This window comes from Hypomesus transpacificus, chromosome 10 (genome assembly GCF_021917145.1).
Source record: "Hypomesus transpacificus isolate Combined female chromosome 10, fHypTra1, whole genome shotgun sequence".
NCBI lineage: Eukaryota > Metazoa > Chordata > Actinopteri > Osmeriformes > Osmeridae > Hypomesus > Hypomesus transpacificus.
Window position 1 is genome coordinate 9637219 of NC_061069.1, and position 22457 is coordinate 9659675.

The 22457-nt window shown below is 47.6% G+C and overlaps 1 protein-coding gene across 1 annotated transcript in view; it reads right to left on the reverse strand.

Moving 5' to 3' along the window:
• Nucleotides 1-22457, reverse strand: part of ctnnd2b (catenin (cadherin-associated protein), delta 2b) — a 58627-nt gene that overhangs the window by 7985 nt on the left and 28185 nt on the right. Inside the window, 10 exon segments of the mRNA XM_047028258.1 lie at nucleotides 2124-2307; nucleotides 4664-4877; nucleotides 5974-6106; nucleotides 12375-12431; nucleotides 14212-14449; nucleotides 15488-15631; nucleotides 15816-16365; nucleotides 16487-16644; nucleotides 18988-19104; nucleotides 20185-20219. Coding sequence (XP_046884214.1) covers nucleotides 2124-2307; nucleotides 4664-4877; nucleotides 5974-6106; nucleotides 12375-12431; nucleotides 14212-14449; nucleotides 15488-15631; nucleotides 15816-16365; nucleotides 16487-16644; nucleotides 18988-19104; nucleotides 20185-20219 — 1830 coding nt within the window.

Here is a 22457-nt window from a genome sequence, read left to right on the forward strand (position 1 = left end):
AGATGACCTCTGGGCAAAGACAACCTTCAGTAACACAGCAGAGATGACCTCTGGGCAAAGACAACCTTCAGTAACACAGCAGAGATGACCTCTGGGCAAAGACAACCTGGCCATATTTCCATCCCTCCACCACACAGGTTCAGTAGCTGTCCAAACACACTCACATTAACGGAAATGCTTCAGTGCTGTCGGTAAGACATATATCCAGCACCACTACTGTATACCTCTATTATATCAAGATATCTAAAATACTGTACAGACCAGTCAGACAAGAGATAACACATTCTCCACAAGGCTTTGTGGTGCGTGACAGACTCAGTGTGGTTGTACAGACAAACAGACATGCTCGCTGTCTGTAGCCAGATGATCCCAAGCAGATATCCAGCCGAGAGCGCCAATCAGCACGCCGCGTTTCCTGTCAGCTGCTGCCGTGACAACCGGCGACAACCGGCAGTGGCGCGGCAGCCCATCTCCCGTGGCGACAAGAGGGGTGGGGGGTGACACGAGCATGTGGGAGCCATCCGGAGTTTTGCTGTGCCTCGATCGCTAGGAGCCCCAGTGCTCATTAACGGGCCGTGACTCTCCAGGATTAGCTCGCTGGGCTAAGGGACTCACAAGCATTCCTCACTACCGGCAACTAACATGACTCAGCACATCATTACACCATTAATATACCACCTACTCACTCTCAGCAAGCCAACAAGACACAGAACGCTGCAGCACTGATGATTGGTCCTGTGAGAATGGGTATGCATCTTGTAAGCCAATGCGGTTAGGCCATGTCACAATGCCCTGGCTTTCTGTTTGTGTTCATCACATCACTTTGACAAGGTAAGATACATAACACGCCCTGTCTGAGTGTGTATGTATGTATGTGTGACGGTGTGTATGTAGTTGTGTCTGCATAGCATTAGCGAGAACTTTTAAACTCACACTTTGTTGCCATTCAGTATTACCAGACCAACGCCCAAAGAGAGACAGATGATTCACCGACACTGGGGCTTACATTTATAACCCTGGCATGAGCTGCAGTAAAACTGTGGTTCTGTTCAACAGAGGGACAGTCCAGATAACTGAGCTATAAACATCCTGGGTGCACAGTGTGTGAAAAGTACTGCCAGGGTTTCCCCAAAGCCCCAGACCCCATCTCTCTCTCTCTCTCTCTCTCTCTCTCTCTCTCTCTCCCCCCCAAACCCTCTCTCTCTCTCTCTCTCTCTCTCTCTCTCTCTCTCTCTCTCTCTCTCTCTCTCTCTCTCTCTCTCTCTCTCTCTCTCTCTCTCTCTCTCTCTCTCTCTCTCTCTCTCTCTCTCTCCTCTCTCTCTCTCTCTCTCTCTCTCTCTCTCTCTCTCTCTCTCTCTCTCTCTCTCTCTCTCTCTCTCTCTCTCTCTCCTTCCTCCAGTTTGCTGAATGGACACTATGAGTTGCATCCAGACACAGACATCAAGATGATCATGAGGGATAATGCTTGCTTGGCCAGTCCAGCCCTGGCAACGTTCATTTTCTGCTGTATCACAGACCGGTATTAATCAATATTCCATTCATCTATTGAAAATGTACAACCAAGTACAGAGACCAAGTAGAATATAAATGTGTTGCAGTTAGCAGGAAGAGAAGCTGAGGATTTTGACCCTGGATAGATTTCTCAAACCACTGCATTGAAAGCATTCTTTCATTGTTGTAGCTGATATAGACTTATACACATTTGTTTTGGAGGACTATGTGCCAGACACATACACACTGTAAGTTGGAATGCTTGCAAAGCCAGCCTGGATAGTACGGAGGCTTAAAGATAGGGCCGACCTCAGTGGTCTCCACAGCTACACCACAACCTTCTACCTGTCTGAAATGCAGACTGTACATGACCTGCCATGACCTCTGACCTCTGTTGTGACCATCTAGCTGAAGTTTGACCTCTACAGGAGCAGATCCGGGTCAAACGCTGTCACCGTGCCATTAACATGTCCTCTGCATGAGATCCACGTAGGACTGCAGAGACAATAGCTGCTGCTATGGCGACAGCAAACGGGGATTCAATGAAACAAGGCGACCCGTACTGACAGGTCCACGGTGTGTGTTTGACCTTTGACCTGTTGCAGGGCCGCGTGGGGGCGACCCGTACTGACCTGAGGCAGCCGGTGGCGTTGCGGAGCACCTGGGAGGAGTGCAGGTGCAGCTTGCGGTCCTCCTGGTGGGGCGACGTGTCCCAACCCGAGTGGGGGATGATGACGGCGTTGGTCAGGACCGCCAGGGCGTCCTGGATGATGGGCATCTTCAGGGCGTCGCACGATGACAGGTTCCACAACACGCCTTGTTCGCACACACACACACACACGCAGGCGTACATACACACAATGACGTACAATCAATAAAAACATATGAAAGTCAATAACGGAATGCACGTCCATTTTAGCTGCTCCACTCACTTTTGGAACGCAACAAGACCTCAAATGTAGAGATGGTAGCTTCTGTAAATGTTTAATGAGGCTCGTATGTGCATCTGCTCACCAAAGCAAGCATATTTCTCCCCCTGGTGCAGATTTGTGAGGGGCAGTCATGACTGTGCAATAAACTGCAGCCTGCACCCAAGGCTCCCAAGATTGTGATCTTTCTCTATAATTTAATGTGCAACCAGCCAACCTCGAAAATGGAGGGACTTTTCTCTCGCCTACCAATTATATCCCTCCCTTCAGCAACCGGTTTCTGCATGGAGAAGGAACAACACACACAGAGGGAAAGATACAGCTGGCATCTCCTCTCCTCAACTCTTTGTTTCTACTCTGCTCCCATTTTCCTCCAAACTAGAAGAGGGACTTAGCATGTAAGGGCATGCCTTGCTTCCCTATGGCCTGAACCTCTAGAACCTCCAATAAGCGCCGGATCTGGGGAGTATCCTCCTCAAGTCCTCCTTACGTGCCAGAGGCGATTACTTCCAGTCTGCCATGGCTAAAAGCGTTCGTTGTGTTTTTGATGTGTTTACACGGTCGCAAATGCAGCTGTTAACCAAAGGTCGACTCCACACAGAGATTAGCGAGCGTCGGACACACACAGCACTCGGGGTGGGAGGGTCCTTCACAACGCTCCTCATCACAAAACACTATGATTTGTCAAGAGGCCACACACACACACACACACACACACACACACACACACGCTCAATCCTGATTGTGATAACCTTGGCGGCCAACCCGACACATCATAATTCTAGCTGACCTTCACTCCCCACCCCCACCCCCACCCCACCCCACCCCGTGCCCCCCCAACCCCACCCCACCACACCTCCTTTATGAAGGCAATTACAGCCAAGCGGCCCGTCATTCTTCAGCTCCATTCACCCTTGGCTGAACAACACCGGTGTAATTACACTCAGTGGATCTGCTTCACTCTTATCAGATGCCTTGTTTTGCCTGGTGGTCCGTGCATCGAAATGACTAGCTACGCGTCGGCAATTAGCGGAGACAGTAATCTTGCAAGGGAGCATCACTTTGCGCGGGCAGAGGGCGCAACGTTGCCGCGGCGTTGCCGTGTTGCCACAAATGAAAGGCCATGCCTACAGCTGCGCTGGCGGGGCGGGGACATAATAGATATCTCCAGATGCCTAAAATGCCACATTTCCATGGTGAGAGACAGAGGGATAAGCCTTTCATTTGACAGATGAAAGTGGTTAATTGCCTGAGCTTTACATCATCAGACAGAGAGAGAGCTGAGCAAAAGAGAGAAACAGAGAGGAAGAGAGAGAGAGAGAGAGAGAGAGAGAGAGAGAGAGAGAGAGAGAGAGAGAGAGAGAGAGAGAGAGAGGGGGGGGGGGGGGGGGAGAGAGGAATGGGGAAGAGATTGGATCTGTCTGCTATACTGCAGCTTGGTCTTGGAGCTGTGGGGTTGTGGGCAGTATCCCACTAAATAATGACTTCAGCTCCAGACCAGCGGGAGCAAAAGAGGGAGAGAGTGAGAGAGCAAGAGAGTGACAGAGAGAGAGAGAGACAGAGATTTAAAAAATAATTAAAAAGAGAGTATGAAGGGGTGAACTGGAGCAGTGCTAAAGATAAAGTAAATTTGTTTTGGCTGTCTCTGATGTGATCTACAGAGGCCACCTTCCCACTTAATCCCTCTGACCAGCGGAGAGGAGAGGAGAGAAAAGGAGAGGTTAGGCGAGGAGAGGAGAAGATGAGGAGAGGAGAAGAGAAGAGAAGAGAGAAGAGGAGAGGAGAAGGGGAGGAGTACCCGTGGGTCTGGCGGGTCTTTCTAGCAGCTGATTAATTTGTGACAGGAGGGAATATGTGCTTCGTCCTTTGAATTGCATTCTAATTTATATGGTAATCTTCTTTAAGACAGTACCGGTGCAAACCGTTCATGTCCTACGCATTTTCAGCTTAAAACCCAACCCAACCGTACAAGGAAATAAATATATAAAGGCATTAAAACATGATTTATCAATAAGCCTGCTGGCTGTGCTGAAAGGCAGTCAGGTCCATTTGTCCTATTTTAAATCCTAAGTGAGAATGTTCCTCATTATTTACAAGACAGGTGATTAAATAACTGTGACCCGGCATGTGATTGGACGGTGGGTTTGGTGTGTTTCTGATCAGCAGCTGCACATAATTGGACAGCAGAAGGGCCATGTTTGTTACTGGCCACGTGATTGGCCAAGGATGAGCAGAGCAGGTACCTGTGAGCAGCTCTCGTATCTCCACGTCGGTGGTCTTCCTGAGGAGACGCACCAGGGCTGGGATCCCCCCGCAGTTCTTCAGGGCGATCTTGTTGTCGTCGTTGGCTTTGCCGTAAACCAGGTTCCTCAGTGCTCCACACGCGCTGCGGTGAACATCCGTCATCCGGTGATCCAGTAGGTCCACCAGCAGCTGGATCCCGCCTTGTCTCCGGATCTGACCAATCAAAGACGAACCAATTAGCCTGAAGTTAATATTTATCCTGTTGTCATTTATCCTCATACTATATGGCTAAGTAGGTCATTCATCGCGCAAAGGTACACCCTATCATAGCCAGGAGCTATGTTTAATGTATGTTGTTTTAGATCAGTCTACATGTTCTTGGATCAGTTTAGTTGAGTCTTCCCAGTCAGGATGTAAACAAGTATCTTCTAGATAAAGCATCCAGATTCCAACAAACAGACATTTGTGCTGTATACAGTACATGCTTTCCTACTTACAGTAACATGAATGTGCTTCATGTATAGAATAACTTACTCTGGGTGACTTCACATGGCTAATCCCATTCCTAGCCTAGATTATACATCCTCATGTGAGCATGATTCATCATACCACCTCTGTTACATAAGCTTATGCTTGTGTGAGTTTCTGTGTGTGTGTTCAATCATTCTCTTTTCCATAACCCTTCATCACTTATACTCTATTAATAGGCACTCTTGTGTTAGTTCCGTTCCTTCTGATCACTCTACAGTCACGTGTGTCTGCCTGTCTGTCTGTCTGTTTCTCTGTCTGTGTGTGTGTCTGTGTGTGTCTGTGTGTGTCTGTGTGTGTATGTGTGTGTCTGTGTGTGTCTGTGTGTGTCTGTGTGTGTCTGTGTGTGTGTCTGTGTGTGTCTGTGTGTGTGTCTGTGTGGTTGGGGGCAGGCTGTTAGAGTCTACTACCACAGTAATGAGTGACTGACTGTATATTTGATGAGATGCCCTGGCACAGCAGACAGACACACACACCTACACACACACCCTACCTCAGACTCACACACTCACACACACACACCTACACGCGAAGGTCGCTGGTTCGATTCCCGGCCGTGCAAAATTACGTTGTGTCCTTGGGCAAGGCACTTCACCCTACATGCCTCGGGGGGAATGTCCCTGTACTTACTGTAAGTCGCTCTGGATAAGAGCGTCTGCTAAAAATGACTAAATGTACACACACACCTACACACACACCCTACCTCAGACTCACACACACACACCTACACACACACCTACACATACACCTACACACACACCTACACACACACACACCCTACCTCAGACTTGATCTTGTTGTCTCCAAAGCAGAGGTGCTGCAGGTAGGCCGCAGCGTTGGACTGGACCGAGGGGAACTGGTGCTGCAGCATCTGGATCACCTCCGGCAGCTCTGGGTCCCGCCAGCCAAACTCCCTACAGGGGCAACACCCAAACAAACAGAACACACACACGCACACATACACATGTGTGCAAGCACAGACGTACGTGCACACACACACACACCAAACGCACACAGATACACAGAAGATTAGCGTGTTGAACACTGTTCTTGTCCGTGCCCTGTGTTCCACTTGTGCACCCCCCCCCCCCCCACACACACGTGGCCTACATCATCACAGTCTAAACAGGAGCATGGGGGATGAACAAAGTCAGAAGGTGTGTGTGTAAAGCGTGAATGCGCTACATTTATAGCAAACATGATACGCTTGGCAGGATACTGTGTGTTCCTGCCAACAACTTTGTAATGAGATGAGAACTTGGGCCATGTGTTCTGTTTAAAATATCCTGAATGAAGAACTGGGGTTTGTGTCCTGACAAGATGGTGCGAGATCTTCTGATCATGTTGTCTCTGGTGTTGGAGTGTTCACCTGTCAGGCCTTAGGATGACAGTAACCCAGTCCTATTCCTGCTCTGTCCTCTTACACACACACTGACACACACCATGCTCACACACACACACACACACACCACGCTCACACAGGCAAAGGCAGTGAGACTCCCGTGTGAAAACCTCAACAGATCAAATCAGCACCTTCCCACATCAGCACCTGCCAAACCTCAAACCATCACAGACACACATTCACCCATACAAGCACACACGCACTCACACACACAAACACACACACACCCGTGCCCCATTTAACCGCACTGACGCGACGTCCCGCATGCCCAGTTCTAGCTAACGTGACATGTCACAGAGTCTCTCAGGGACGCAGGATCCATCAGACTAACGAGTTCTACTGAGCTATCAGATTACTTAAGATGTGTGTGTATGTGTGTGAGGGTGTGTGTTGCGGAGAACAGAGAGGAAGTAGGGTTAGATCTATGTGTCTGTGTGTGTTTGGGTTGGTTAGTGTGTGCATTGTGGGGGAAGCAGTGAGTTCGATGTGAGAGTGTTGGTAAGAACAGAGAGACTGTGCGAGATTAGGGGGAGGTTGTGTGTACGTACGTACGTGTGCGCGCGTGTGTGTGTGTGTGTGAACGGCAGTGTAGCTAGAACAGTTGATGCTGTTGTGCACATCTTGGCAGCTGCAGAGATGATGAACACAGTCCGACGGGAAGAGGAGCCTCGGGACCAGCTACATCTCGGGAACGACAACACACACACACTCACACGCACGCACACGCGTCCGCACAGGCAAGCACATACACACACAAACACATACACACATGTCCACACGCAGGCATGCACGCACACGCCCACAAGAACGTACACACGCGCGTTCATACACACACACACTTGTCAAGAGGACTCGACCACACTACGCCCATTATAGAGAGGAGCAAACTCTCAGGAAGGTCAGTGAAGCGTTGAGGCTCTCCCCTTCCCTCTCCTCAGTCAACCCCTCCTCTCCCTCTCCTCTGCCCCTCTTCTCTTCTCTCCCTCGTCTCCACCCCTCTCTATCTCTCCTACTCTCCGGTTCCCCTTCATCCTTTCCAATCCTCCCTCCATATTCACCAGAAGGCAGAGACGCCAGCTGTGAGTGTGACTGGGAGGTCGCCCCTTTCACTTCTATTATCACCCAGTTGAGGTCCTCCCTAGCACACCACAGGGGGCTGCATGCCTCCTTCACATCACTGGGAAGACAATCCTCCAGTCCTCGCTCTGCCCGTCCCCGGGCTGGGCCCAAGCCAGGTCGCCTATCACCCTCCTCCATCCACAGCTGAACCGCACTGCAGCAAGCGAGCATGCTCCATCGCTACTTGGGGCTGGCTGGCACTAGGCGCCAGGGCAGGGCATTGTTGAGTTATGGGAGCTGACTGGGGTGCAGCCGTCAGATCTCATTCTGTGTGTGCAGCACTGGCATCAAAGGAACACAGAGGGGGCCGGATTAGAACGGATCGGAAAATGACCAATGGGAGCTGCAAATTATTTGAAATCAACCAATGGGGAGGGGGAATGTTTTGACATGGGGGGGGATGTAAAAAAAAAAGCAGCTTTTCAAAAAGGTTATTTTCTCGTGGATGACTGTAAAGCTTTTTTTTTGTCCCCTACAGTTAATCCAAAGTTTGAGTGTTCCTCTGAGTCCTGTGACTTTCCTACTTTGGGTACATAGCTCGAAAACCAGCCAACAACGTTGGCGGACACTTCATTTGGAGAGTTCCCTCATAAACTGTCTACAGTGCAAGGATACATAGACATCCTGCGGATGTGTGTAGTCATGAAAACAGTCCTCATAGACTGCCGTGTTGTATATTCCTGACGTTGGGCTGTGTTCCTCAGGCTCACTGTCCCTTTACAGGGCATGTGGAAGAGCGCGGTGGGACTGAGAGTCACCAACCCTAAAAGATTCAGCGGTCTAACAAAAAGCCGGACACGCACACACAATTACACACACACGCTTGCACTCACACGCAAACACACACACACACAGACCTCAGGGCCCTGTGCTAGCCATTTCTTTCCTTCATTACAGAATCACCATGAGAGACATTATTCACCCCTAGCCACCGGGACTGGGACTGGGAGGCCGACCATGATGATGTCACTGTTTTCTCTTTCCCTCTCCACACGCCATCTCTTCTTCTCCTTCTGCAACATTCCACGTATCATACCAGCACAACCTTGAAAGGAGGAGATCATTCTCTGTGGGTCTCTATGTCCCATGATTCCTCTCTCTATCTCTCTCTGATGATGTACCTTTAAAGGTCTTTAGTATCAATAGGAGGGAAGAGGAAAGGGGAGGAGGATACATGAGAGAACGGGGGAGGAGATATGCGGAGTGGAGCGGAGGAGAGAGGAGAAGAGGGGGCGATAGAAGAGGAAAAGGGAGGAGAGGGGAGGAGGAGAGCAGTCTAAATGAGGTGATTTGTAGCAATGAGCTTCCTTTCAGGAAGAGAATGAGAGACCAATCAAAGAATCTGCTGATTCACACAACCAAGACAAGGAGCCCTTTCTCTACCCCTCCCTCTACCTCCCTCCCTCCCTCTACCTCCCTCTACTCTCTGTCCCTTCCTCTGCCATATCTGCCTTCTTCTCTTCAGGTCTCTCGTATCCCACTTCCACTACCCTGCTCTCTATTCCTGTCCTCCTTTTTATCTCTGCTCTGCCCTTCGCCCTGCCTGTTCATTTCCCTGCCTTCACTCTCTCTCCCAGCATCCGTCCCTTTGCCCTCTCTTCCATCCCCCTCATACCCTCCCTGCTCATTCTTCCATCCCTCCGCCCCCCTTCCTTGCTTCCTGCTCTCTCCTCCCTTCACACTCGTGTGTCAATAACATGCTAGACTGGCTGCTGAAGTGTCCCTATACTATACAGTCTTCCTCCGGGCTTTGCTAATCTGGCCTTTCAAAGTCTCTCTTCTCCTGAGCACTAAAATGGCAGCTCTCTCTTCATCACCAGCACCAGTCACTTGTCTTCACTCTCAGCCTCCCTGCCTGGATGGATATATCTTTCTCTGTGTGTGTGTGTGTGTGTATTTGTGTTGCGGAGGGAAAGGTAGTGTCTAGTTGTGCATTTTTGTGAGTGAGGAGGAGGGGCACAAAATCCCTGAGCAGAAAGTAATGTAACATTTGGCGAGTCAGTGAATTGAGACTAACTCCTGAGTCTTAGATGTCTCGTCTCCTTTGTCTAGAAGCAGCCAGGTGAACTTATCTCCCCACCACATAGCTGGCAACATCTGCACTGGGACACAGACCACCATGCTTCACGCAGACCAACACCTTGCCTCCACAATGAAGGAATACTGACTTGATTCTAACATGCGTCTTTCGCACCTCTAAAACACACTTTCTTTAGGCTGGTGTTTTTGATGTCTGTTTGTCTGCCTGCCTGTCTATCAGCCAGCCTGCATCCCTGCCTGCCTGCCTGTCTATCAGCCAGCCTGCATCCCTGCCTGCCTGCCTGTCTGTCTGCCTGTCTATCAGCCAGCCTGCATCCCTGCCTGCCTGTCTGTCTGCCTGCCTGCCTGTCTGCCTGCCTGTCTATCAGCCAGCCTGCATCCCTGCCTGCCTGTCTGTCTGTCTGCCTGTCTATCAGCCAGCCTGCATCCCTGCCTGCCTGTCTGTCTGCCTGCCTGTCTATCAGCCAGCCTGCATCCCTGCCTGCCTGCCTGTCTGTCTGCCTGCCTGTCTATCAGCCAGCCTGCATCCCTGCCTGCCTGTCTGTCTGTCTGTCTGTATGTCTGGAGGGGATATGTGACTAAGGCTTATGATGGAGGAGTGCACTGACTATACTATTGTGACTCATTCAAGTTCTCAGTCAAACAACCAGAGAGGGACAGCCATCCATTTGATTTGCCACAACTAACACCTAATGTCAGTATTAATCAGATTAAACTAAGCCATCTGGAATAACCAAGTCTGATATCCGCCTGACTAACAGTCCACAGAGATGGTTGCTACAAACATTCAACACTCAAGGACAGCTCTCATTAATTGAGATCTGTCTGCATCTGTCATTGGCTATGTGTTATTTGGAGAGCACACTTCAAGGTTTCCAAGAGGTGTGTGTGTGTGTGTGTGGTTGTAAATAAAGAGAAATACAAAAAAAAGCAACAGCCACATGCAATGTCATTACCCTTGCCTTGCTCTCGTCTGCTCTGCCTTCCTGTCTTTATCTCTCTATCTCATCACTCTTTTTTGGTCTTTACCTCTCTCTCTATCACTCTCTCTTTCTCGTTCTTTATCTCTCTCTTTCACTCTCTCTTTCTTGTTCTTTCTCTCTCACTCGCTCGTCTCTTTCTTGTTCTTTCTCTCTGTCCCTCTCCTTCTCTAGCCCAGTCATGTGTAGCATCTGTTTACTAAACAAACACAGTAATGAGCAAGTCGCCTCTCTGCCCTCTGTGCTTTCAGCTCTGAGTCCTTGTTGAACAATAAAACAACACCAACACACACACACCATTAAGCTCTCTACAGTAAGCTTTTGAAAGCACTAGAGTTGGTTCAGAGGTTAAATACGTGCATGGCAAAACATGTCTCTTCATCTCATGCTTGCAAACAAACAAGGGCACACACACATATTCCAGGTTTGATTTAAAAAAATGAAGCTCGATGATGGTCCCTGCGTTGCATCTGTCAGAGCAGCTGCATACTCACGCTGTAGATGACACATGATGGTCACTTCCATGTAGAAAAGATAAAGCTACAGTCTATCACAAAGGTCACCAGGGCAATATGTCACCCAGTCTGACCTGTGGTTATCAACCAGGGTTAGCCTGAAGTGATCTGAATGTTTGGCTCTGTCTATGCATTGTGTTTTGGCAACGTGTACAACAACGGATAGAGAACCTGGAATGATAGTATGCATGACACAGTATGGTGTGGGAGGGTGTGTGTGACTGTGTGCAAGCTGTGGTCTGCTGTAGGCCCTCATACAATCTAGGGTGAACAGGATCATGGCACACAGACCCAGCAGTCCTGTTGGAGATGATATAAAGGTCACAGTGTGTCAGTCATTACTGACCTCTGCGGCACACACACACATACACACACATTCACACATACACCCAAATAGACAGTAAAACATATACATGTCTACACAATGGTCAGCTGTAAATGTATTTGTCAGCAACTTCCAAGAAACAGATCATTACAAATAGGGAATGATTGCAGACCTTCCCCTTCAGTTAGTGTCAGTGTTCGGATGAAACTCCCAGAAGGAAACCATCACAACGAAGCACACTTAGAAACCATGGTGACAGAAACAGGTGATGAGGTGATGAAGGGATGAGAGGACAAACAGAATGAGAGAAGAAAAATGGGTAACCTTTGGATAATGGATCTCTAATTCAGTCATCCGACTTGCACAAGTATCTGCAGTGTATCCGCCCCCCCCCCCCCTTTACACCCCCTAAAATATTGACCTTCAAAAATTAGAGGGGAGAACTGCAAGGCTAAACTCACTGAAATGGATCTTGACGAGAAATACATAGTTCATCAGCTGCTAGATACAGTATATAATGTTCAATTATATGCACTTTCTGGAAAACCTCAAGTGATATTTGAATGAATTACCTCTAGGACACGAGTAAGGCCAGTATGTTCAATACAATTTATCCCTACTGTGTTTCCAATACATCCAACAGGTGCTTAGTGTCAATGTAAATCAGAAGACAATGTCATGGAATACATATTGAGACTACATCTAGGCCACCTGCATTAGGACATGTTGTCTGCAGAATATAAACATGAAGGACAGATTTGGTGAATGAGAGGTATAGAATATAAATAAATGTTGGATTACTTTGTCATTCTTTGCTCGGCTTGATTTTGATTCCACACAAGGAATTCAGGGTCGTACCTACCGAGAGACAGGCAGAAAGAAACAAAAAAAAGGTATCGGTGTCTCGCACAAAAGGAGCTTGACAAGAAGGATTAGGAAGAATACTCACTGGACTGTTGTCTTTCTTAACACTTGTTATTGCATACTCACACTGGGTTCAGAACATGCACTAGGTGACTGGTTTGAGGTGGAGGTGTATGTTAAAAAGGGGTCTTACTAAAACACTGTCATGGTTGGATTCAAATAACGTTGGGTACGAATGAGACCTAAAAGGTTGGTGAGTAGTGTTAAGTCATTAAAGTACTCTTTTCAAATACGTATTTAAGTTGAGTAACTTTTAGGTGTATTGAATATAGGGCTATTTCAAGGTGTCATATAGTGATATGGTACTTCCAACATATTGATCTGAATCTAGATAAACCCAACATAGCACATTGCAATATTGCTAACTTGCAAACGCCATACCTTACACCAAGGCAGAAGCGATGGCGTAAAAAAACAAACATTGGTGTTAATTCTAGCATCACAGGATCCAGTGACCAGTATCAGCGTGACATAATGACACCAGGTTTGGTTGTTTTGGCGAGACCCACCCTTTAACTGAATATGAATATGATCAATAGAAACGGAGCTGAGATCATTGACTGTGTATGAGTTGGTTGCAGCCAGCAAATGCAATGCATTACAAGTCAATCCACTGATAAGAGTGCAAACGGCAAATGATGCTTGTAAAAGTCAACACGAGGGCTAGAGTAGATACAGTGCAATGTGGGGAAAAGAAAGGGAGGGAGAAACAAACAGAAAGACAAACAATGGTGAATGAATGTAAAGGCAAAATTGACATTTGGAGAGAATGCATAACAATTCCTAGATTCCCCCCTTAAACAGAAAAACAGTAGTGATATAAAATTAAATTCATTTCAATGTCCTATCTTCAATGTCTGTAAGCACTTGCCCCTCACACAATCCACAGTGTCAATGAGAAGCCTGGGCTATCATTGTTTGCTGTAGTCTGTCCGTGAGATGGACAGATGCACACGCACACACAAGCACACACACAAACACACACACACGGACACACACATACAGCATGTACATGTTTAAAGAGCCCAAGGTGAGGGGAGGTGAGGTTTAGGACAAGCTTCCTGTGTCCTTCAAATACACTGTATCATTCTCTAAGTAGCAGTCAGTGCCAAAGTTCTCAAGCCTCTCAGTCAAGCTTGGTACACAGACACTCAATACCCTGTCCCAACTGACCCTTTACCCCATACCCCCTGCTCACTGGTTGACATCACTGGGCATATGACAGCTATAAGCAGTGAGGCACAACCTCCACAATTGGTCCAACATGGCCTGTGGTTGGTTGGTTGGAAGGCTGTCCGAATGCTGTCAAACTTAGTCTGAAGTGCATATGGTAGAATGGGGGTGTGGCCGGTAGGGCAATGGGGCTGAGGGGCTGAGGGGTTTGAAACAGGGCGTCTGTGTCCTGGCTGAGAGGTAGAGTAGAGTGAGGGTGGCATACCTGGGTCAAATACATTTGGCTCACTTGATTTATGTCAAAGCTGAGATGCCTGCAGCATGAGACTGTTTCATTAGTGTCAGTGTGCTGGGTGCCATAAATCAAGTGCACGCCTGGTAGGTGAACGTATGGTATTGGACCCAGGTTTGAAGGGCAGGGGTTAGTGAGGGGGAGGGGTTAGAGAGGGGGAGGGGTTAGCGAGGGGGAGGGGTTAGCGAGGGGGAGGGGTTAGCGAGGGGGAGGGGTTAGTGAGGGGGAGGGGTTAGCGTGGCGACTGACCTGGGGTCCTTCTGGATGCTGTCCACAGACGGGGAGCGAGCGAGGGCAGCCTCCGGGGGAAGGGCGGGGCCTGACTTGCTGTAGGGGGACTCGGTGGAGGGACAGAACTGGAGCGTGCGGTAGGGGTTGCCATAGTCGCCGGCGCCGGTGGCAAAGCTGGCCCTCTGATAGGTCCCTGTGGCGTTCTGACTTCCTGTGCGCTGCAAGGGTATGGAGTCAACACCGGGGGAGGACGGGGCTATGGCAGGAACAGGAAAGTAGGGACAGAGCAGAAAGTTCAGGATATCTTCACAAAACTGGTTCACCGGGTCTAAGCGGGGGGGAGGAATGAGTGAGCACACACACACACGCACACATGCGACGCAGTCCCAAGGAAGCACAGATGTGCACGCACGTCGAGTGAGAGAGAACAGCCACACCCACACCATGACCATGACCACCAACACAAGCAACAGCAGAGAGTATAAGAGGTGAGGAAAGAAAGGGGGTGAAAGCAAAGTCAAAGTAAGAACAAGCAGTCAAACAGAGGAGATAATGATACTATGCATCATTACAGAGGGTATTATTAAGTGGAAGTGCGTACTATTATAATGTGTTTGTAGTTTAACCAGACACTGTCACGACAATAGAAAACATATCTCCTTGTTAAGAAAGCTGGAAACCGGAACAGTTTGGATCATTTGACCACGATGGTTGGCCTCCATTTCACATCATTGTAATTAATTTCCATTTGATATCAAATTATATAATGAACCGTGACTAGGAAGCAAATTGCCGTTGGGATCCTAAAGGGATTTACCTACTGTACCTGATCTGAGGAGAAGGAGATAAGCTAAACGATGTGAGAAGGTGATAAACAAGCTCACGCTCTTCCTAACAGTTTTTCCTAGTGGTGATATTTACAGAAAAACACCCTGCTCAACGAACGCCCACTTTCAAATGTCCATCTGGACAAGATAGACGAGGGCACTGACAGTTGGAACACCATTAACTTCCACACAATGGCTTCATTCAGTTGCACAATATATGTTTATTTCCAGTTTATTTGTGGCAAATACCTTTTGTGTTCAAATTGGTTGCCTCTTTTGAAGAGTAACGACAGGATTATTGGGGGCCACAGTTAAATGATAAACTATGAAATGCTTTTAAAGGTGTCAGGTGTTTCTCTCAGTCTCATCCCTTGCCTATCATTCAGTCAGTGCATAGTGCAGAGGGGGACTTAGCCCTTAGAATATTGAACAGGATTGCCCAGTGCAGAGGGCAGGGATAGACCTACCCTGTCCCTGGTTGAGGCCTCTGAGAGAGGGTTTCTGGTAAACCCTGTCCTCGTAGATGGGGTCGATGTGGTGCTCCGGGGACTGCAGGGGGCGTAGTTCTGAGCCCAGGTGACTGTGCTGGCTGCTGTAGGACCCCCTAGAACCTGGGAGGCACAACACATCAACACATGGAACAGTCAAATACACCTACAAATTCACTTTGGTCGTTTTAAGGCCACATGTGAAAGCATCCAAATCAAGCTATCCAGATGCCAGATGAATTCAATGTACACCCCTACATCAGTATGTGAATGGTTTCACCGAGCATGTCTCTACGTGCAGCCCCACCTGCCAGGCTGCCGGGCCTCTGCAACGTGGCGTTGGCATACAGCTCGTGGGAGATCTTGTACCCGTCGGCTGCAGCCGAGTGCAGCATGCGCTTGGTGGGCGACAGGGTGGCGTAGTTTCCCACGGTGGAGCTGAGGTGGTGGAGGGGGGATGACCCCGCGGCCATGGCTCCCATGTGGACCGGGGAGGAGGAGGGCCCCAGACCGGACAGGTTGTTGATGGGGGAGCTGGTGCTGTAGGACTTGGCCAGGCGACTGGGGGACTGCTTGGGGGAGGAGACCCGCTGGAGGGTTGCGTAGCTGGGCATGTCTGAAGAGGAGCCCAGCCTCTGGAGCTTGGTGGGGGAGCCCACAGCCTGCATGGAGAGGGGAGAGCTCACACGCTGGGCGGGCAGGGTGGCGCAGGAGTAGTACATGCCGGGGCCTCCAGGGGGCGGGCCGTCGGGCAGGTGGAATGCGCTGGCATGGCTGGGGGCGAAGGGGTCTTGAGACTGGGACTGAGAGGGGGAGTCGCCTGCTGCCAGCTGAGCCGCCGCCCGGTTAGATGTCACCTAAGTAACGGGACAAGGAGAGCCGAAAGTCAAATTCATACAAGTCACTGACATTAGAGCTGCGGTCATTGTTGTGTTGGTTAGGGTGAGTCAGTGTGTGTGTGTGTGTGTGTAAACACACCTGGTTGTAGCTGTGAACGGCCCCGCCCACCTGACCACTGCGGGGTGTGACCTGCTCCCCAAGAGCTAGGCCCTGGTTGCTGTGGTAACCTGCAGAATAACCAAGTCCCCCATCCTGATTGTTGAGCTGCAGTGCACTCTGGGATAGCAATCCTTGTCCTTTGTGGAATAAAAGAAGAGACAATGCAATTTAATAAATACATTGTATAATAGTACACAACAACTTTGAAATGAATCGTGACTAGCTGGACACCCTCTTAAACGGCCTTGTTATTTACTTCACCATATTTTGTCCCTTGTGCTTGTCTGTCACTTTAACTCACTCCTGCCCCTCCCCCTTGCGCTCTACATCTTTCCGTCATGTGTTTTCTCTCTCTCTTTCTCCATCTCTATATTTCTCTCTCTTTCCACCCTTCCACTCAAGCACTGTACTCTGCCTCTTGTACCTTTCACTCTCCCTCACCCACTATTTACTCAATCTCCTGTCTCTCTCTCTCTCTCTCTCTCTCTCTATCTCTCTCTCTCTCTCTCTCTCTCTCTCTCTCTCTATGTCTCTCTCTCTCTCTCCGTCTCTGTCTCCCTCTCTCTCTCTCTCTCCCATCTCTCGCATCTCTGATGGTGTGGGCATGCATAATTCATAGGGGGGGAACGAGGAGTCACTGAGCTCTGCTGGTGCAGAATGAGGCCAACTTGAATGGAAACTAGAAACCACACCCCTCTGGCCTTCCGTCTTACACTGGTCATTCCCGACAACCAGACAACCCTGGAAGCCCTTTCTCTACCAAACCTAGCTCCTCAATACCTCACAGCCTAAATACTTGTGGTGTCTCACCCTTGGGAATCCATTCATTGAGTGTTATTACATAGCACTGATGCCATTGAAATAATATTTAATACCTGTCGAAGCTGTTTCCAGCTGACCTGTTTTATAAGTGTATTTAACAATGTTAGCCTGACCAGGGAGGACTCCTAATTTAGCTCCAGGCTGCCTTGAATCATACTACTAGCATGGACCTGGTTGGAAGTTTAACTATTGTTATCTAATACTGGAGAGTATGGTTAGAAATGTGCCTAATGTGGGCTACACATTCACACACACACACACACACACACACACACACACACACACACACACACACACACACATACACACACACAAGATCTGCTCTTAACATGACCGTGTGATTCTGGTCACTGTGTATTATTTAACATACGACACTGATCTGATCCAGCACGGTGAGGGAGCCTCCCAGTGATGCTGCTCTGATCACCTCCACCACACATCAGGGCATTTACAGAGCTGAGTAGGTCATAAATACATAATCCCTCCGACGGGAGAGAGAATGACACCATGGCTATGGCCTCTTAGTGGACATTTGTGGTATGTGTGTCGTTAAATTGTCCATCAGTGTGTCTATGTGCGTGTGTATGTGTGTGTGTGTGTGGTGGTAGTAGTGGATCATTCCTACCATTAGTTGGCGTGTCGGTGCAAAGGCTTGTTTGTGTGTGTGTGAGTGTGTGTGTGAGTGTGTGTAGTCCATCAAAGGGACACTGCTAGCCTGGTGGTCTCCCAAGGTGCCTCATGCATTCACTTATGCTTTTATTTATCTAAGGCGTGCTCTGCATTTTCTATCAACATATTTGAATGTTTCATCAAGAGGGTATTTATAGAACACCGCTGGAGTGGGGAGCAAGAGGCATTGGCACGTGTTGGCTTTCACACACATACACATGCACACACACGCATACACACCAACAAACCATGCTGTTTGCACAGTCTCCAGATCCCTGCACAAAACCTCTGCAAGTCTTTTCAGAAGACTGAATGTGAGTGTGATTGCTTTTGTAGCTGCTGATTTGAAATCTTACATTCCTCTTACGTTTGTGTTCAAAGAGGGCCCGCTGACATCTCAGTGAGATATCATTTACATTTCAAACCCCTGACATATGCTGCATGTTTCCTAACAGGTAGAACTCTCCTGGTGGCTTTTAGGAGGAAATGAATATCATCACTAGGATCAAATAAAGAAGGGGCATGAGGGACATGAATCAAGAAGACAACGGCTTGTGCATGTGGAGGAGGAAGACAGAGGAGACTGCTCGACATCTGGAAAGTCTTCAGGAGCTGATTGAAACATTCAGGCATTGACATTCTTCTTGACACTTCAGAGGAAGACCTATCAAACGATATGTCTGTATCCGGGTGATATTGTAGAGATAAAACTTGACATTTGTCCTGACATTTAAAATCTTGATAGACATAATGCGGCCTCGAAATGTTGTAGTAGTAAAAAAATAAATTAAGTTGCATTAAAAGTTGGTAGTTTTCTTTTCTTTTTGTTTAAAATATTGCGCTATTTGGCTGGATCTGCAATAGATTAGATTAAAATCACCGTGTCTCTTTGGTGTGTATGGACAAAAAACTTTACTCCTCAGGTTAAGGGTATGTACCTGGCTCAAACCTGGCTTTAGTAAAAACAAAAGGACGAAGGGCGTTCTTACTGTCGCCTGTAGAGAACTCCTGGGAGTCGAGGATGCCAGATTCCTGGAGGGAGCGGATACAGGAGTCCACCAGCTCCAACCCTGTCGTTAGCTCCTCCTCTATGTCCTTCTGACCGTCTGCACAAGACGCATTGAGAGGGGAAACAAGATTAGTCTAGTTTGTTACCACACAATCTTTAACCAGAACACACACACACAAACCTTTAACAGTGATCTATGCTAAACAGAACTAACTAACTAACTAACTAACTAACTAACTAACTAACTAACTAACACTAAGCTAATATGATCAGCCATGTTGGTAAATACTATGTTGGTGATGACTATGCTAAGCTAAGCTATGGTAATATGGTAAGATACATTACAGTAAGCTAAACACAAAGCTGTTGTCTGTCACACACACTTAAACAGTCAGATCATGAAAACCTACCAGACACTGACAGTCAAAAGACCATGTGGAAATTGATACCTATAGATGTATGTAGCTATCCACATTAAGACTTAGCTATATAAAAAATAAAAAACATCATTAGCTAGCTGAAATAGGTCTCTCGGGCACTGTTTTCAATTTGTTTGGTCAGTGTGCCAGTTAACAAAACACCTGATCAACCCCAGCACTGGCTGACCAGCCAAAGACTGCCAAGGAAGGGGATAAGGCCTTACACAAGAGATTTAAGATCAGCATTAATCTATCATCGATACCAGCAGGGAGGACTAAAGCTTTGCACGGGGAACAGAAAGCTCTTCATTAGAGGCTTCATTATGTAATTAACTGCATGTACCACGTTAACTCACAGAGTGATTCTGTTACAAAGATATTTCAGAACTAATTAATTGTTCTCCAGCTATAAGGGGACCTCAATCCAGAGCATTTCAATCAGAATATCTGATTTTAAACTGCAGTTTTTATGCTGTGTCTGGAGATTTAGGCAACGCTCTGAGTGCAACACTTGAAAAAGACGAGTGTGTGTTTGCTTCTCACTCCGTCCTGACCCTTTCAATCACTCCCCTCCATCCATCCTCCCCTCTGACAGACAAACAGGGAGACCCAGTCACTAGGACCCGACACAACAATGACTGTTACACAGCCTGCTAGCCATCCAGCAGTGTTACTATACTTTCATTGCAAGCCGAAGCTGCAAACAAAATAGTGTAGATCTTTTTAGTGTCGACAGAGTAGTTCAGGGAAAAACATACCTTGATTATTCCAGCGAAACTTCTCATCTGCTGAACTACGAGAGAGAGGACAAAGAACATGGTTAAAATGACAACGAATATAATAACCCGTTTTTGTGTGTGTTTCTTCTTTGTTTGTTTACTTGGTGTACTCCACCCTGTGCACAGCAAACTAACTCTGTATGTCAAATAACCGGCTTCAGATCGATGGCATATTATCACAGATCTGAGGCACACAAACAAAAATCATAATAACTATGGATCCGCTAGAGACGGAAGCTGAAGTGGAGTATTGAGTCCTTTAATCAATATCAGCGTCACACTGGTGGAACACAACCATGGCTGGATCCAAGTCAAACCTTCACATACATACAGTACATAAAGGTGTTCTATAGACCAACACTGTTTTGCATGATCATATTTAATTTAAAGTCAGGGCTACTATAAGGGGCAGATTTGTGGGCTAGTGCGTATGGATTGGACATGGATAAATGGTGTGGACATATGTAGGGATAACATTGGTGTAAGTTAGAACCTGCTTCTCTGCATTCAGCTGAATGGACAGATAGTCAGGTTACCAGGCCAACAGCAGCTGCTAAATCATGCCATTGATTTCACCCATTGAGAGCTGATGTGATCCTTCATATTGTGAGAGTTTGCATTAGGGTGACCAATCGCAGAATAGAGACAAAACCGCAAATGTTAATAGGACCCAGTGCCGGCCTACCGGCCCCTCATTCATCAGTCATTCTTTAACTGAACAATACACGACACACACGGGTGAGCACAAGCACAGACACACACTCACACACAGCTTCGGGGGAGGAGGAAGGAAACAGGGTTTGGGGTTTTGAGCAGACTCTTCGACAGAGGGCTGAGAGGATGATAATACACATCACCTTCCCCTCACCCCAATTTTAGAGAATGGCTGGGCAACACTTTATGTGGAAAGAGCCCAGTCGCGCGGAACAGCGAAGCATAATGAGATGTTGACACTGAATGTGTCTGGTTCCTTGCACGTCCTCGTCTCGAAGATGAATACAAATGCAAGACGTGGTGTCACCATGGTCACAGTTAAGAGTTGATAGTTATGCAGGGCTACAAAGTCTACCCATAACCTGGAGCAGGTGAAACACCATAACAATGCCCAAGTCTACCTGCCTCTCAGCTCTGTTCATTATGTTCATCAGTCATGTTTACACATAGGGAGGACTTCTGTCATTCTAAGGGCATCTATTGTCTTTGCATTGGTGCACAGGAAAAGCCAGTTGCAACTCTGGCTTTTAGACATTGTTAAGGAAAACATAATATATTCCATTTAACCATACGTCTTCTCAGTCAGGGTATTTGATGGGACACACATAGTGTCTTGTGGTCAGGTGTATAATCACTGCAGTATCTGTAAATAGCTCCATGAACTTTGGCTGAGAAACACATTTTCTCCTATTGATTCAGCAGACAGATCAATTGGCTGGTAATGGATAATTAAAGAGCAAAGAGAAGAGTAATGGATGGTGTGATTAGCTGTTGTACCAGCTGCAGGTCACTATCTACTACCACACTTAATCACCGTTAATGAAACACTGCTTAAAGGGCACACACATACACAGGTGAACACGCATGCAGACACACACACTGTACCCCTTTTACACAGCCATGATACCCATCAATAAAATCCCTTCACTCACTTCTGCAAAGACGCTGAAGGTAATGTATTCTGTTACTCACTAGCACAAAGTACAAAGGGTAACTGTTGTCTTTTAGCTGAGTGCAGGAGGGGTGTAGAAGTCAAAACCCTTTCCATTGGTGTGTGTGTGTGTGTGTGTGTGTGTGTGTGTGTGTGTGTGTGTGTGGGGGGGGTTATAGTGTTAGACAGCATCACACACTCTTTTCTCACTAAAGTAGGATTTTCTGAACTTAGTTTCACAAAGCCTGATCCTTTTGCACAGATCTCCACACACACCTCCACACACACCTCCACACACACCTCCACACACACCTCCACACTTTCTTTCTCTGGAGCCAAACACAAACATCTGTTTACCTGACTTACTGACCTGACCTTCACCCCAAAGTGCATCCTGTCACTTTTCATTTATTCTCCTTTTCTCAGAGCCGACTAGGGACACCACATACAAGTTAAGACAAGAAGCACAACAAAGACTACATGGCTACAATGCCCACACCGCCTCAGGTGTAAAAAATAAATACAAATAGTGTTGACTTCACACAAATACCTGTTTAAATAAAGCGTGTGTGTGTGTGTGTTTTTCGTGTTTAGAATGTCTATTGTG